Source organism: Rhea americana, unplaced genomic scaffold (genome assembly GCF_003343005.1).
Source record: "Rhea americana isolate MKP2758 unplaced genomic scaffold, rheAme1 scaffold_193, whole genome shotgun sequence".
Taxonomy (NCBI): Eukaryota; Metazoa; Chordata; class Aves; order Rheiformes; family Rheidae; genus Rhea; species Rhea americana.
The window spans coordinates 961,335-977,635 of record NW_028186072.1 but is presented as its reverse complement, the minus strand read 5'-3'; the positions used below and the strand labels follow the sequence as shown (position 1 = coordinate 977,635).

Below are 16,301 nucleotides of genomic sequence, written 5' to 3'. Positions count from 1 at the left end.
CTCAGGCCGCCTCCAGCCCCTCCCGCGCTCGCGCACGCCCAGAGCCGGCACCTGCGGCTTCCCGTGCCCCCGCCCGCCTAGGAACACCTTCTGGGCCACGGAACGGTGTCTTCTCCCAAACAGCGGCCTCTTAGGCAGACTAAAATGGATGATTTCACTTGGTAAGTTCGCTGCCTTCGGTCATTACCCCGGGCTGAACCTCAGACCCACCCCACAGGCAAGCCAGGGCTACTCGGTTAATACCCAGGCCCCACGTACTTACACAKTCCTATAAATACAGACAGCAAGAGAAAGAGAACGCATTCAACTAGATAAGCTAGCATTACCGTGGTTAAAAGCCAAAGAAAAACGACCAGAAAACTGAACTAGTTAGGCAGATAAAGACAATCTTTGGCCTGTATTCAGCAAGCTTTCACACAGCTGTGATGCAGCAGCTGAGATAAGCAATGAATGATTCTCTCACAGTCCTCTTTAACAGATATCTGAGTTACGGGCAACAGTAATCAGGCACAAACCATCATACTGCCAGTCATTTTAATCAGTGCGATCAGGAATGCCTTTCTGCCACCATGACACCATCCAAGAACGTCCAGCAGTTTCCAATTCATGTTTATTTACAAACAAGCACTGAAAACGATGTTATTTTTTGCCACAGGCACACAGTAATATATCATCCATCTGCTTAAGTAGAGAGAGGCATGGAAGCATGATATTTGGTCTAGTCTTTCCAATCTGGAGAGCTTTTATTTATTTATTTATTTTTACATAACCCTGTAATTAATATCATAATTTTCCACTCAGTAACTTAAGAAACATAAACTAAAGACAGATGCTGCACTGGAAGGCACAAGTTCTAGAGCAGGAGTCTAGCTCATCTGCGGAGGAATCGGGCTTGGGCTATTAGCGGTTCTTCGCGCACAGCAGTGGAGACGGAGCTGCGGCTGGCGGCCTCCCTCGGTCTGCCCTGGGGCTGGCGCTATTCCCACCGCCCTCCTGGCCTTCCAGCTGCCCCTCTTGGACCCGCAGCACGACCTCTGCTATGCCCGAGGCCTACGCTGGTCACCCAAACGCTGCACAGAGATCTGGCTGGGGGGACACGGCACGACTCGGGTTGCTGCCCTGCCACGAACCAGTCGGACTTTGTGGCTCCTTTTTACGTTGAACAGAGTATCTCAAGATCAGGGACCCGGGGAACGCTGTTATCCAGCATATTTTGAACATTTCAGCCAACATACTGGCACTGCTAGATCAGCTTTTCGTGTTAGCCAAGGTCTGAAAATCTCCAAGAACTCCTAAGCTGTCYGTTTGTGGCAAATGATGGTATATACGAAACAAGCAGGAAGGAGCAGCTTGAAGAACCGATGGTGGTCACTCTTGACTCTTGGGTGTTTTTAAAAGAGAGTGATGRTTATTCAAATCAAAGTAACACGCTTTTAAAAAAAAACAAAATAGTTAGGTAACCCCTTTCTCTCTCACTTCCTTGTCCTTATCTGGTTCTTTTCTACTTCACTAAAAGAGTCATACTTTTGTTCAAGATATTTATGGCAGAAGTGGAATAGGAGGAAAGCCGTCACAACCATGAAATTTCCACCCTGCCAGCCAGATTCCTTATGGGAGAGGCTGACTGCAGTGGGCACCCAAACGTCCRCGTGCTATGCAAAATGAACAACATGGTCCAAATGCATCTGAAATCAATCCTGCTACTAGCAGCAGTCACCAACTTAATCCTAAGATACTCATATTTATTCAGGAGACCATACGCATTATCTGACAGGTCTCTGTTGCCTGGCTGCTTCCCTTAAATTCTAGATATATTTATTAAGAGCTTTCAACCGTGGAAGCACTCAGTTAAGTATCTTGAGCACGTGTGCTAACTTAATTAATGGTAAAGTACATCGTTCTTGAAAATATGTATTTAAAATTCTAACCAGAACAAATCATATTCCAAGATTAGATACTAACATCATAGCAGTTATTTTTTTCAAGAGACAGTTCATTCCAAGGGAGAGAGCTAAGCCATATAAAGCTCTGTAGTCATGTAAAAACAAATGACAAGAACCGTAACAACCTCACTGGAAGAGCAGGTAAATACATACTCTGCAGAACCTGCCAGCTAAGAGCTAGGTCACATAAAATCTTTCAATTTGGTTCTGCATTTTTGTAATCAATACTCTGTATATAAAAATGATTTGCTCATTCAGTATTCATATATTAAATCTAGATATTTCACATCAGATGRCCAACACACTCAAAAGTGTTGGCAAATCATGTTCTCATTTGCATATTTCACTACTTAAAATGCACGTTCTAAAGGGAAAAATAAAGACAGAAAAAAGCCCAGTCCCTCCTCAGCAGTTGCTATTTTTATAAGATAGCAGCTCAGTGTGGAATTGTAGAGAGTCAGTGGGTAAACCTGGATGTGCTCTCAATCACAGTCAAAATAAAAAGCAAAACTAAGCAGCTCAGAGGCTGGAAGAAGCTGGATTTTTCTTTTAAGTGATCTTAATGGTACTATTGCTACAGCAGGCAGCAGAGCCAAGGGAAGCCCTGACTGGGAAGGCAGGGGRTGAAAATTCAGAGCGTTAGGAGATCCCTCCTTCACGGACGAGGCAATCTCTGAAGAGCTCAGCCCCTGAGATAAGCACAATTACAGCGAAGGCGGCCGCTGGATACAGATTCAGCCAGGATGTCAGTAAATTGGAGAATATGGCCGATAAGGAAGTGCTGCACTTGACCAGGTATCAGTCCTGAGTCCCAGAGCGTGGGCTGTCCCACCACCCGTGCGATGGGGCCACCTCGCGGGAATTCAACCACGTAGGCCTTGCCCTGCCTGCTCTGGTAATGCACGTGTTTTCCTGGGGGAATGTCTGATCAAGRAGCAATCCTTACCCAGTGACTGTATTCATCAGGAAACACAACARATAAGGAATTCCTTTAAGTCTCAGAGCTTATTCAGAGGTTTGCAACTCAGCCATAATCTTTTTTTCCATTCAAGTTCTAAGCAAAAACACTTGGCCTTTTTGAAATTGTACTGATTTCAGACGTTTTGGCGGCCTTGTTCTAACTTTTAAAAACAGCTTTTCCGGCAGGCTGTGGTTTGTGCCTCTGGATGTTTCAGGAGAATAACCCGCTGTGGTGCCGGGAATTTGGTTCACTAGCTGATCACTTCTTTAAATAGCAATATTGAGAGAGCCGAAGGTCTGGAGGACTAACCAGGGCATGTCATACGGCGCACACACGGTTGCACGCCTGCCGCRACGCCAAATCTGGCCGAGTGCCCTAGGCACTGCGGGCGCTGGGTGCTGCCAGGCAGGAGCGCTGCTCCGGAGGTACCACGGGCAGGCGGGATTTCCACGTTCCTCTCCCTGCACCACGGAGGCCGCTGGCAGGACCAGCGCGCAGGGACTACCAGCGCCTCTGGCTCCTGCAGGGGAGCAGAAGGCACCTGAGCTCACCCGCCAAAACGTTACTGCTCAAAGCTTGCTGCCGCCAACGGACGAGAGCGTGCTCAAACGCACCAGCCGGTCTCGGCCTCCCGATCTGCAGGGCTCCCCACAAAGCAGCATTCTTCTTTCTGGTACTCACTGCAGAACACAGCATGATTTATTTATGGACTTATCTAACTGCATTTTGTTTTTAAGCCATCTCTGGCCAGTACCCACTGTGCAACAAAGAATCATCAGAGGGAAAAAAATCCCTTGGCAATTCTTAGCAGACACCCATGCCCCAGTGCCGGGCCGCAGCAAAACCCCCTCTCCAGCAACCTGAATATGTTGCAGGGAACTCTTTCCTCAGAGAAAACAGCTTTAAAAGGGGAAGTGATGTGATCCTGCGAAAGGGGAAACCAGGATGATGTAAGCTCTCAGAATAGTTGCAACCACCCTAGGAAACGTTTGGTGCCAGGTGACACTGTGCTACTTCTCACTTGCAACTTTCCAAGCTGCAACTTGTCAGTCAGAGATGAAATAACTGAGAAAAAGGAATTAACTTTCCTTGTAAGGAAACAGATCTCCTATTAATGCAGATGCACAGGCAGAAAGAAAAGCATTACAATGATGACTGACTGCATTTTAAAACAGAGATCGTTTTTACCTCCTCCCATCTTGTTCCCTAAGTACTCAGGAACCAGATCTAAAAGTAGAATAACCAATTTACATCACAAACCCCTGAGCTTTTACATTGTCACCACGCAGCACAGGATCCTTGAAAGATCCACAATTCCAACGATGCTGGTTGCTAAGAAATGTGCCATGTCAAGGACCGAGGTGCGGACTGGCGGATGTGCTGGAGGGCACGTGGGGAGCAGTGGGGAGTGCTCCCACCCAGGTAACTGAGTCACGACAGCGGGTTGAACAGCCCAAGGGTACAGCATTGCACAGGTGGCAGCAAACATCAGACACCGCAGCTGCAGGGACAACCGAGATGCTTCTACTCGGGTACTGTGACACAGGACAGCGACGGAAAAGGGACTGCCATGACTGCTGGGCCTCTCTAAACGCTGCCTCTTAGCCACCAACCCGGCATGCAGGCGGCGAACGGCCGGCGAGCAGGCTGTGCTCGGGCCCTGGCAGCCCGCGGCACGCCGCTGGCACCCAGCCCACGCGGCTGCTGGCGCGATAAGGTGCTGAAAACACTGTCAGGCGTTGTAGATAAGAAAGATTGAGGGCAAGGGAGAATAACAGCTAGAGAGGACCAACATTTGTAAGGGTTGTAAGGAAGGATGATAAACAATGAAYAGGAGGTCTCCGAGGGAGCATTAACACCACATGTCCAGAATGGAAATAAGATGGAAACTGAAGATGATCTTTAATCCAGATAGCTGAAGTGCTGCCATTATATCARACCCTGGAAACTTGCTGTCCATGCCCCTTCATTCCACACTAACACARTTTCTGGGCATTCTTGCTACTGCTGTAGCTGTTCCTAAAAGGGCTCCATATTTCTATTTCTTTCTGTAGCAGTAGGTCAGAAGAATAACTGCAAGCATTCATTTACAGTACAATCATTCAGTCGCTCTCTGTCCTTAACCGCCAGGAAGATGCGACATTAACAGTTCAATCAAAACTTACGTAATTTTCTTTTGCGAGAAGAAGATTTTATGATTAGGAGACAAGTTAAATGACATTGCTTGCGACAATAAATAACATATATGAGTTCCTACCTCCAATCTGTCTGTCCTCATTAGCTTTTGGGCAGCAGCAGCGGCGGCTGCAGGAACCGGGACGCCAGGGTTTCCTGCAACCAGCATGGGCGCAGTCGGCAGGATCTCTGCTGGGACCAAGCCTGGGGAGACAGGCCCCAGGTAGGGATTAAAGGCGGCTGATGCATTGGTGGCTAAGCTTGGTGCAACTGAAAACATTGGCTGCAATTAAAACAAAAAGAAAGAAACTTTAATATTTATGCTATCATGCATGAATAGCATGCTGTCAACATAACAACATTGTGGCTATCATCTTAAGCAAATGGCAGTGTATTTGCATTACTGATGTAAGATAAGCATTTGTTTTCTCTGTGGAAGATGAAGAACGCCCCCAAAACGTAACTCACTAACAAGGGAGCGTTCAGTGAGGCCAGGTCTCGGCCGTCGGCCTCTGCTGCGCACGCTCCTGCTCCCACCCGCTTCGGCACGGGGCAGTGCTTGCCCTGCACTCCCGTCTGCTCCCCGCTGGACTAGCGCCGCTGAAAGCCAGCACTGCCCGCGGCCACAGAAGAAAGGCTGAGCATCTCAGAGGAGCGCGTGGAAAATGTGCACAAACATCCAAACAGAAGCTGCATGACAGCTGCAACGCACCCCCTCCATCAAACTGTACTCAGACTTTACAGGCACCGATAAATGCATCTTTAACCAAGAGGTAAATCAGCACTGGCTCAGAAATTGCAGAAGTTTAGTACAAGAAGAAGTCCAAAATACGATAATGGCAATCATTTATTGTTATAAAATTAAACAGGCTGTCTGTGCAGATAGTCAGAAAGAAATACACAGCATGAGTGATAAGCTTTATTTAGACTAAAACATTAAGCCAAAGAGAGAGACAAGAGACTATGCAAATGCCGGGGTTTTCTGTTTGTTTGTTTTAAAAAAAGAAACAGGCAGTAACCAAAGCACTCTGCTGCCCTTGCAGGCTATCGCATGTTGTGAAGATAACTGGCTGTAGAAGACCAAATAATTTTGTAACACCAAATGAGTGCTGTTACATTGGAGTAAAGATTAAATAACTGAACTGCCCCAGTGAATACAAAGGCACTGTTCTACCAGTGTAACTGTCAGAAAAAATTAGGCTGGACTGCTTTCTTTGCTATCTACATACAGTGGTTACTTAAGGCATTTACATTTTTCTTCCAAAGTAATTTTTAGAGGGGAAAAACAACTACAAGTTTAATGCATCTCTTTTTCTCTCTCTGTTTCATATCTATTTGAGCCAGACAGCATACAAAACCACATGTTTTTGTATTCCTGAGGAAATGACTGAATTGTTTGGAAGCAAGGAGCAAGTCCATTCTAAACACTGCACAAAAACATATGTGGAGATTATTAAAGGAAAAAAAAGGCAGTTGCATAAATGGAAGTAATTTCTTTGAGGTCTCTGGTTCTTCATCAATGTAAATGAAAAAGAAACATGCAAATTTTACAGGAAATAAAATAATATAATATTAATGTAGTATCAACTGCATTTCTCATTTCTGAGTTATTATCTATGTAATAATGTACATTAAAAACTGAACTATGAACAGGCCAGTCAGTGTATATCTTCACAGATATCAGTGGTTGATTTTGGCCCAATATCCCCACTGTACTGTAAATAAAGGACTGTCCTATTTATTTTCTTCCAAGATCATCGTACCCTGCTATAAATATCCTGCCCTGTAGCCTTTAGACCACTGCAAAATAACAGCGTATTTTATCAGGGCAACTTCAGATTATTCTGTAACTCACAGGTAATTTGCAATGTGCTGTAAACGTGTAAAATACAAGATAAATAATTATCCCGTGGTCATATTAGCCCAGTCTCTGAGACACTTCACTGCCCGAAAGAGAACACGACATTGCTGGAAGCGGGCAGTGCACAGTTTGTTCTGGGTAGCGCAGGAATTTCTCAACGGCACAGAGCCAGCTGTGTGCTCCGGCACCTGGAAAAAATCTCTGACTATGTATCGGCCCTGGAGGAACGGCGACGAGCGTCAGCCTGCCCCAGAGCCTGCGCGCAGGCTCCCGGGGCAGCCCACGGCCGCGCGGGCGCCGCGGCACGGACGGAGCGGGAAGGCGCCTGCGTAACACCGTGCGTACAGACACACTGGCTTCTCTGTCTCTTCCTGTTCTGAATCTTAAGCCTACAGTTTTAATCTTTTTTTTTTTTTTTTTTGAAAAAACCCCATTCGTTTCAGTTTACTCGTTCCTCCTGCTGAGCTTCCTTACTCTCAAGAGGCAGCTAAACGGGCGCGGAGACGCCCACGCACCTCCCGGTCACTGGTAACGCCACCCCATCACACCAGCCAAGCAGATCGGCTGCAAACTGTGCAGCACGCGCAGCACCCCGCAGGACTGTGGTGGTGCAGGGAAAGGACCCTCAAAACTTAACGCTAGAAAGAAAAGAATGAAATTTCATAGCTGTTATTAAAACAAATGGAAATACATCATTCACATCTCATCATGAAACAAATTAGGGGACTAGGAGGAGATGCAGAAGCACAACATTTCTATGCTCCACGGAGATGAGAGAGACCCAGCGGGTGCCCACAACAGGGCCCCGTCCTGCACGCGGGGCTCTGCGCTGTAATTCAGAGCGGTGAGAATTTGGGGCCCTGAGGCCACCAGGGGAGGAGAGGCTGCCGGAGGGACCCAGGGCTGCTTCCCACTCTGCCCCAGCTCCTCCTGCGCCTTTGGGCTTCTGTCGGTCTTGCTTGCTGCCAGCTGAGCTTGCACTTGCTCACCTCTAGACTCCAACCTCACACTGCTCGGTCACCACCACCAAGCCACACTGCTACCTGCTGGCCTCAGCGCTGGGACTCTGCTACGCGAGGCAACGCACTAGCACACGAGGAAAGGAAAGAGCAGTTCCCATAGACCAGTGGGAAGACCAGAGATGAAGGAGAATACGCACTGTAAAATGCCTAATAGCCCTTGTCATCTCATCCCTAGAATAATTCTCTTCTAAAACTGCATCGTGCACAACCAGCGTTAATGTAATCAGGAGGGCTGACCTCTACGGCTCTGGCTCGCAAAGGCAGAACTTGCTAGCAGGGCCTGTGGACTGAGAGGGGGACGTGGGGGCACCTTTGAGATCAGTTGCTGCAGCCAACAGCATTGTACATCTTGCGGGCAAGAGCAGTGGATTTGCTGCCGCGCTTTATTCTAGTCAGCCGCGCAGAATCAGCCCCGGCACGAAAAGGGAGCTGGATTCTTTTAGCGTATCATCAACAGAATCGTCTAATAAAAATCAGCGACACCGAGGGAAGCACAAGACAGCCCTACCCAGGCAGAAAAAACTACAACATACAGCCACTTTGTGAATTAAAAAGCGAACTGCAAGAAGCTGTGATAATGTGCTTTGCTGCAGATGGATGCTTGCAGAGTGCAGCTGGGTATTTTTCAGTGCTGCACAGGCAGCGGAAACAGATGCCCACTTAAAAGGTCCTACCAGTGTGGGCTTGTATAGAAAGAGCATCACGCTAGCRCCATGGTAAGACGTGAACATAAACACACAGGGGTTGGGAAACCTGATGCCTTCAGCTGGCCTTCCCCRCTCCGTCGCCGGCCGTGTCAGACGCGTGCGCACCCCTCGCGCCTCCGCAGCCAGCGAGCGCGGGGGCCTCACGTTTGCACCTTCTGGCCCCTGCTGCGCTTTCCTCTCGCTCAGCACGCCCCTCGACGCTGAGAAAGGCCCATCCAGGATCTAACACACGCACGAGACTGCTGCTTTCACAACAGCAACATGAACCTGGTAGAACAATGCCCAGCACCAGAGTGTGAYTGAGACCAACTTCCCACCCACCGCTTTCCAGGTGAGGAGGGAGAAACGCCGTGAGCAGGCAGAGCGCAATGCCCACCCGTCTCCTGAACCCCCCCACGTGCCAACTAAAGGCAGATGAAAGAGCGAACCAAGGAAAAATACAGAGGCATTACTTGCAGCTAAGAAAATTAAAGCATTTGTCAAACAGAAATACAAATGAATCCATCTTACTGCTTTTCTTACTAAATTAGAGTCTCTCATTAGGTTAGTTCACTTTGCTTTTATTAAAGCATATGGTATTGATTTCTTATTCAATACACACATTGACTGAAGCATCATTAGATAGGATGATATATAGTACTTCCTAGAACACTCTGAAACAACATCTGCTTCAGCTGTGCTGAAAAAATAAAGCAGTTTTGAGGCCAAATTACGAGGAGGGCACCCACTTCGAAACAATACTGGTGGCACACCCAGCGGGTCTTGTTATGAATCCATGTAATGAATGAGACTCAATTCTRAAAATACAAATTCCATAATGTTTGAACTCAAACGATTGTATACAAAAATGATCCAGTCACATGTAAAAGTTTTATGCTATACTTTCAAATATACTGGCTCTGATTTTGCTCTTCTTAGGGACTGTGAGAGTGTAGCATAAAGCAGAATTTCATCTACTGATTAACATACCTTCACGCTAGTCTCTGTTTATATTAAAAAGAAATGTTAATCTAAAGCACTACATTAAAATGTTGATTTTTCATGTTTATCCGAATGTTGGTACCATTTACACACTGATATGTATAAACCAGAGAGTTATATCTGATTATCATTAATGAAATAAACACACCAAAGGACTATAAAGAATCGTATTTTAAGCAATGGTTTTCATGGGGTCTTCTGCATTTGATAGGTAAGCTTTTTTGTAGCTCCAAATATGAATTTGCTGACTCTAATGACATATTACTGTACCCAAATCAGGAAATAACAAAAAAATTGTGGCACATACACACTTTGGTTTTGAAATGCTGGAATAGAAAAAATATTCTGAGGTTGCTTGGAGTTAAAGCACATGAAGCACAGCCTGCTTTTGAGCTATCCAACTGCACAGACACTTAATTTGATTTCAGGTCTGGAAACAATCCTCAGTGGGCACCAACCTAGAGGCAGCCCCACATGAATGCGAGATGGAGCAACAACTAGGTTGTGCTTTGCTGGATTATGCCCTCTCCGAAAGCAGGACGGGGCTGGGGCATTCTGCGGCCTCTGTGCTCACACTGCTCAGTTCATTTCCTTTCTTATGCACTATACATGGTTTTATGTGAAGAAAAACCTATCAAAAGAGAGAAAATAAAATGTCCTCTCTTCTCATCCTGTGATAATTGGTATCAAAGCGAATGTGACAATCCCTCCAAAACGTTTACTGCTTCCCCCCACCCTGGCACGCTCTTTTTTTGAAATGGTTGAGGCATAAAGTTCTATGAGAAAGCAATAGTTGTGCTACTAAATCAAATAAGCCAAGTAATATTTACTGGTACTTCTTAGACCCACAAAATATGAGACCAAATAACCATCTGGCACAAGTACGAGAGTACTTTCTGCTGAGCTGATTTTTCCTAAGCATTTAGCTGTATTTGGAGCAATATTAATTGTTACTATATCTCTGAAATAAAAGTTAAATTGAACAGCTCATCTAACAGCTTAAATATAGGTTGTGTGATGAGATCCTGGAATGGAAGATATCTAGAGGTAAATCCAACTTCCCAAATTCTATCCTTGTCACTATAAATGACAGGAACCGAGCAACTGTCTGAGCAGCAACTAATGCAGAAGCAGATTTTTATCCACTTTATTTTTTCCTGTGCTGCCATTTTACCTATCAGAGGAGACTGCTTCAGCCAGGGGAACATTTTGTGTGCCCTGTTATGCAGAATGTGTCAGCCTCGCTCATACATTAATGAGTACCCTCTAATGTTTGTGCTAGCAAGCTATATGAAAAGGATTCCGGGCCAAATTTATCCACAGTTTAGCTCAGCTGACCTCTCTGGATTGCACTAGAGAGCTATCTGGCACAGGGCAGCCGACTTCCAAACGCGTATGTGTATGGTTGGTTGATGACAACCATGTTTAAGTATGCTGAAACCACAGATTACTGAGGATGAAAAACTAACCAACCCAAGGAGGTCAACAATGTGAAATACCCTACTGGATGTATTTACGAAGTACCAGGGAAATACACATGGTACAAGGTGTGAATACACTATGCTGTGACCAGACGAGAGATTTCTGATAGATTCTTCTCCTCCTCCCCATTTTTTCTGTGGAAAATGTCATCTTCTGCAKCTATCCTTCTTCCTGCCCTGCCTGATCTGTTGACGCTGTGTGTCAGGTTGGCATTCAGCACAAATCATCAGGGCAAGCTTTCAATTTTGCTTGACAATGTGYCGTACAAAGCAAAGTCCAATTCCAGCAAGAAATATTAAGAGAAGGTTCCCTTTAATGAGTAGAAAACACTCAGTGGGAATCTTCTCAGAAACAGGAATGTCCTCATGCATATGACAATGCAAATGAAAAGTCTTTTTTGCCAGAACTCCATGTAGATCAGCCACTTCATTAAAATTAAGAAATACATTACTTCACACTACTAAATTAATGAAAAGTAAACAATGCTATTTCAAGCAAGGARGAATTAAGCAGTATAAAGACATACAGACTAGCATTTTACTGTATTTGATTTCTCCATCAGTTTCAGGCTGATACCAACTTCCGTGGGGTTTCACAGGCCCCTGTATCTGCCAGCTTACTTTGGTTCATTAGACCTGGGGTCTCTCAAGGACACAAGGCAAAACGYGCACATACCACAGGCTGCAGCGGGGCGCCAGGCATCATAGCATTGGCGAGCTGCATTTGCTGGGCCAGCATGGCCATGTTCTTCTGCTGAATCAGGTTATTGCGTCCATTTATCTCCAGCTGTGTTTTTAAGTGTGGTGGTGGGTGAAGATATTTGCAGTTTTCCCTTGAACATCGACCCTGAAGAAGAGAATTAACATAACTAGATTAAACAGGCATAGGCATATTGTCTTGCATTATGTCACTGACTAAAACAAACACGAAAATATTAAAGATCTAGGGGGAAAGCTTCTAGCTAATGCTCTGAATTATGACATACAGATCAGCGCAACTAAACAATTCTATCAGCTGCTTGCTTTGGATTTCTAAACTATATACTCCAGCAGCAGAGCTCTAAAAATGCTTTAAATGCTTTATCTAAAAATACTACAGAAGTTGCTAAAGGCCAGCAAACATCAGTTCTTCTGAAAGTAGAACATGCGCCGCTTGTACGGGAACAAGCCTTTTCTCGCCGAGGGCGCTGCTGGTCGGGGCTCGGGAGCCCAGAGCCAGCCTGCAGACTTGCCCCCGCAAGCCGCTCCGGAGGCGGAAGGCATCGGGGCAGGCGCGCAGCGGCTTCCGCAGCCAGCCCGCAGAAGCTCACGGCCCCTTCGGGGGCCGTTACAGGCTCGTTTCTCTTTCTGCTGCGCAGGGGCAGGGCAGCCCCGAGATCGCAGCAGGATGCGCAGGCAAAGGCAGCCGTTTTGGCAGGAAAACRGCACTGGCTCGACAGCACTCACGAGACCTGCGACGCTGCCTGGCCGAGGAAATGCTCTTACACCCAATGCGTGTTTGCTGTATTTGAATGAACCGAACAAGAAAAGCAGAACTTATTCTTAAATTTTTCATTGTTATTGGGATTAGAAGGTAGTCATCAATCTGAAAACCATTCACATAATAATAATGGTGTATAGAGTATTTGTCTAAACCCCCCTGGGTGGCAGGTTTCCTGTTCCCAGGTAAGGGCACCACCCTAAGGCAATGTTTAACGAAGGCTTTTCATTACAGAGCTCTTGGTGTGGGCGCCTCCGGGTGCCAGCTCCGCGCCAAAAGCCGCGGGGGCTGAGGGAGTTGCTGCGAACTGGACACAAACATGACTTCCAAAAAACTTCCTGACTTCCCAAGCTCTCCTGAACTGTGGCTCCAAAGYAAAAACAGCTAAAATCCCCGGCACTGCAAGAGCAAAGGGGACACTGATTGCACAACGCTGGCAAACACAAGCGTTTGAAAATAGTGCACAGGAAAGGGAGAAGGAAAATCTCTCTCTTCCTAGCTGAAATGACCGATTACAAATATCGTTACAGTTATCCTACCTCCCCAGAGGTACCGTAACCAAGACATTCCAGGCAGAAGACTGATCTAACATGTCATATGACTTTCAAAAACGCATATTCAGTAATAGGGAAGCTTTACACACTAACCGTTCTTTAAAATTGTAACGCTGGAGCCTGTTCTTCCACAAAAAGGATGATGATAACACAAAAACTAAAAAAGGAGAAAGCTGGGGAGAACAGGTTCCTTAAATTAGAACGTTTTGCTTTATTTGTTCATCTTTGAAATAAATCCAAACAGGAGCAATGACAAGGCAAAAGACAGCCTTAATTTAAGTAAGAAACCATTTTTATCAGGAAACATTAATTCAATAGAGTTTGACCTTATACTGCAATTTTCCTCAGAAAGTAAAAGTATATTCTTGTTACAGGCTCTGCCAGAAACCTAATACGTACTATCATTTTTGTCTCTCCTTCAGTTAGGATAAATGGCTTGGTATTTTTCCCCCAGCCATCTGTCTCTCCTGGTGGCAGCCCAAGTTTCTTAAAGCTCATTTTCCTGGCTAGCCGGCTGACACTGGGGGATCCTTGCACAGGACGATCCACCAACCTAACGGAAAGAACGCTTCTCCGTGGCGGCCAGGCTCTGAGCAGCACGCAGGTGCCTTTCACGGCACCTTCACCCTTCCCGCGGGAACGCCCGGCCGGCATCGCGCCCGGCCGGCATCGCGCCCGGAGCCGCGACGGCCGGGCAGCCCCGGCCTCCTTCCGACACGCGCTCCCCCCACGGCCCCGCAGCACCAGSCCGTACGCTACGGCAACCCCCTTTTAACATCTTGATTTATGTCAACTTTTCTTCTGGTACGAAAAACCCGAGTTAACTGCTGCTACTGCTAGCTAACGTGGGGCAAAATTATACATTTACTGGGTGCCTGGAAGATGGTATTTTACACTGGCACAGTGTGAAATTCAGCCTTAATTACTGCTAAACGAGTAAGATGAAATTACAACACGTGCTCCTTGGATCAGAGACGAGCAATTAACGATCCTGATTCAGAAACGCAGATTAAACTCAATTTCCTTGTTTACCTCAAAGATTTTCATACTTTTCTCCCTTTTCCATTTCACACGTGTAGATTGTTAAGAGATGAACTACAARCCAGGACACTCGCACCAAAACGGAGAGCTCAGTGCTTTACAGTGCTACGTGTCCCCATGAAAATGGGGTTTAGGCTGCTCCACACCTTGTTGGATTGAATCTAAAATTTGGTGTCGTTTTGTACAGCAGGTTTATTTAATGTATTTCATTGAGTCGAATGTTTTAAGGCCTGAAGAAATCACTGCAATGACCTAATCCAACATGCCCTGTCGGTTCCCTCTTGGGAAGCGAGGAACCTCCCGCAGTTCATTCTTCACCAAACCTATCACTTCTATCTGATCAGTAGCTGATCTTTTAGGAAGACAATCTATTTTAACTTAAAGACTACACAAATATGCCACATTCCTGGGTAAATTCTGCTTATGGCTAGTTATCATTAGTTATTATCAAAAAAATGTACATCTTTTTTCTTGTTTTTATGTCCCTCTGGAGTCTGGTGCAGCTTTTCACTTTCACCCTTTTTRAATTTTCAGATCCTAGCAAATTTTSCAAAAGAGGTGTAGACTTCTTTCTTTGGAAACAGTCTTTCTTCTCTATTTATGTTTTATATTCCATGGATCCATCAGAAATGGTCCACAGAAGCCCCAGGAATTAGAAACTATAGGTTGAAAAGCACTGTTAAAAATCTGTAACTAGAACACTGACTGCATTAATCTCTTTTATACTGTAAACAAGTAATTTCTTAATTATCTCTTCACTAAACTCAAATAACTTAAGTCACGAAAGTTTAAAGCAGATTTTAATTTCTCTGACTCTACTCGGTGGGCCTTTTCTGAATAATAAAAAAATCAGTATTGTAAATGCATAAATTCTGAGAAACGAAAATCAAATACTCTGGCACATCAACCGAGATACTGTACCAGTGCATTGGTAGGATTTTAACAGCATCCTGATCGATTAAAATTTATTTTGTTTAAAATATGTACGGTCCTGATACGCGCTGGGAGGCACCCTCTTCGTTAGACAGTAAATCACCAGCCGCTTCAATCCAGGCAGACGGTGCTTCCTCACCGGGCGGGCAGAAACGAAGGTCCCGGACCGAGAGCGGAGCCGCGACGGAGGGGCCGCCCCGGCGCGCCGCCCGCCCGGCTGCCCCGGCTGCCCCGGCTGCCCCGCTCCGGAGGCCAGGCTGGCCGCTGCCCACAACGGCGGCGAGGAGCGGCAGCGTGGCCGGAGGCCGCGGCGCGCGCCAGGAGAGACGCCGCGTGCGCGGACGGCGCTGCTGCAGACGGGCACGCCTGTGCACACAACTGCGCCGCCACGGTGCCACACGCTGAAATTTGGCTCCCTTAGACCGGATTATAACTAGTGCTATTGTAACACCACTCTATAACACTCGAAGCGCTTGACTCCTGACAACAGAGTTACAAAGATAATGCCGTGCTGATAGCAGTTAGACTTCGTGCACACGCTCTTCATAAACATGCACTAGAGGGAGAGGAAGAACGCGGCGCGCGCGGCAATGCCAGCCTCGCTCGCCCTGCGTCTTCACCGGCAGGAACGCGAAAGCGAGACGGGAAAGCGCAGGCCGCTGTCACATGATGTTTTTCTGCAGCTATCATATCAACAACATTTAGGCAGCAAGCCCAGGCTGAACTAAACAAGCAGCCCGACTGCCATTAAATCAAGGCAGCGTTATGTCAGCAATATTTTAAAGCGTCCAGCCTCGGCCAAGCGAGGTGCCGGGGGTGCGCAGCGGCTGCCGCGGGACCGCCGGGGCGTCGCTCCTCCCCGTCACTGCCGGCCGCACGGCGGGCTCGCAGTCAGCCCGCCCCAGAAGGGTGCGGGGACGAAGACACCAGCTCGATGCTGACAGTATTTCCTGTCCCGCTCCCCTGCACCGCCCGCGGCTGTATTAAATATTCGGGGCGACAGTACAGGAGACCTTGGCGCCTACGGCTAGGACGCACGAGCCCCCCGTCAGCCTGCCAAAGGGGAGCAGCCTGCCGGCACAGCAGCGCCGGAGGGGGCACCGGGCACCCGCCGGAGAGCACGGCCGGCACCGGCACCGGCACGGCCGGCGCGGGCGCCGGC

At 46.9% G+C, this 16,301-nt stretch overlaps 1 protein-coding gene across 7 annotated transcripts in view; it reads right to left on the bottom strand.

The window, feature by feature from the left end:
- The window catches only part of MBNL1 (muscleblind like splicing regulator 1), a 115,367-nt gene that overhangs the window by 20,375 nt on the left and 78,691 nt on the right, over window positions 1-16,301 (bottom strand). For all 7 annotated transcript variants that reach the window (XM_085302859.1, XM_085302854.1, XM_085302855.1 and 4 more), the window contains 2 exons: window positions 11,808-11,978; window positions 5,162-5,362 (listed from right to left, as the gene is read on the bottom strand). In XM_085302859.1, the coding sequence (XP_085158985.1) occupies window positions 5,162-5,362; window positions 11,808-11,876 (270 nt within the window). In that variant the 5' untranslated portion in view covers window positions 11,877-11,978. The remainder of the gene's footprint in view (window positions 1-5,161; window positions 5,363-11,807; window positions 11,979-16,301) is intronic.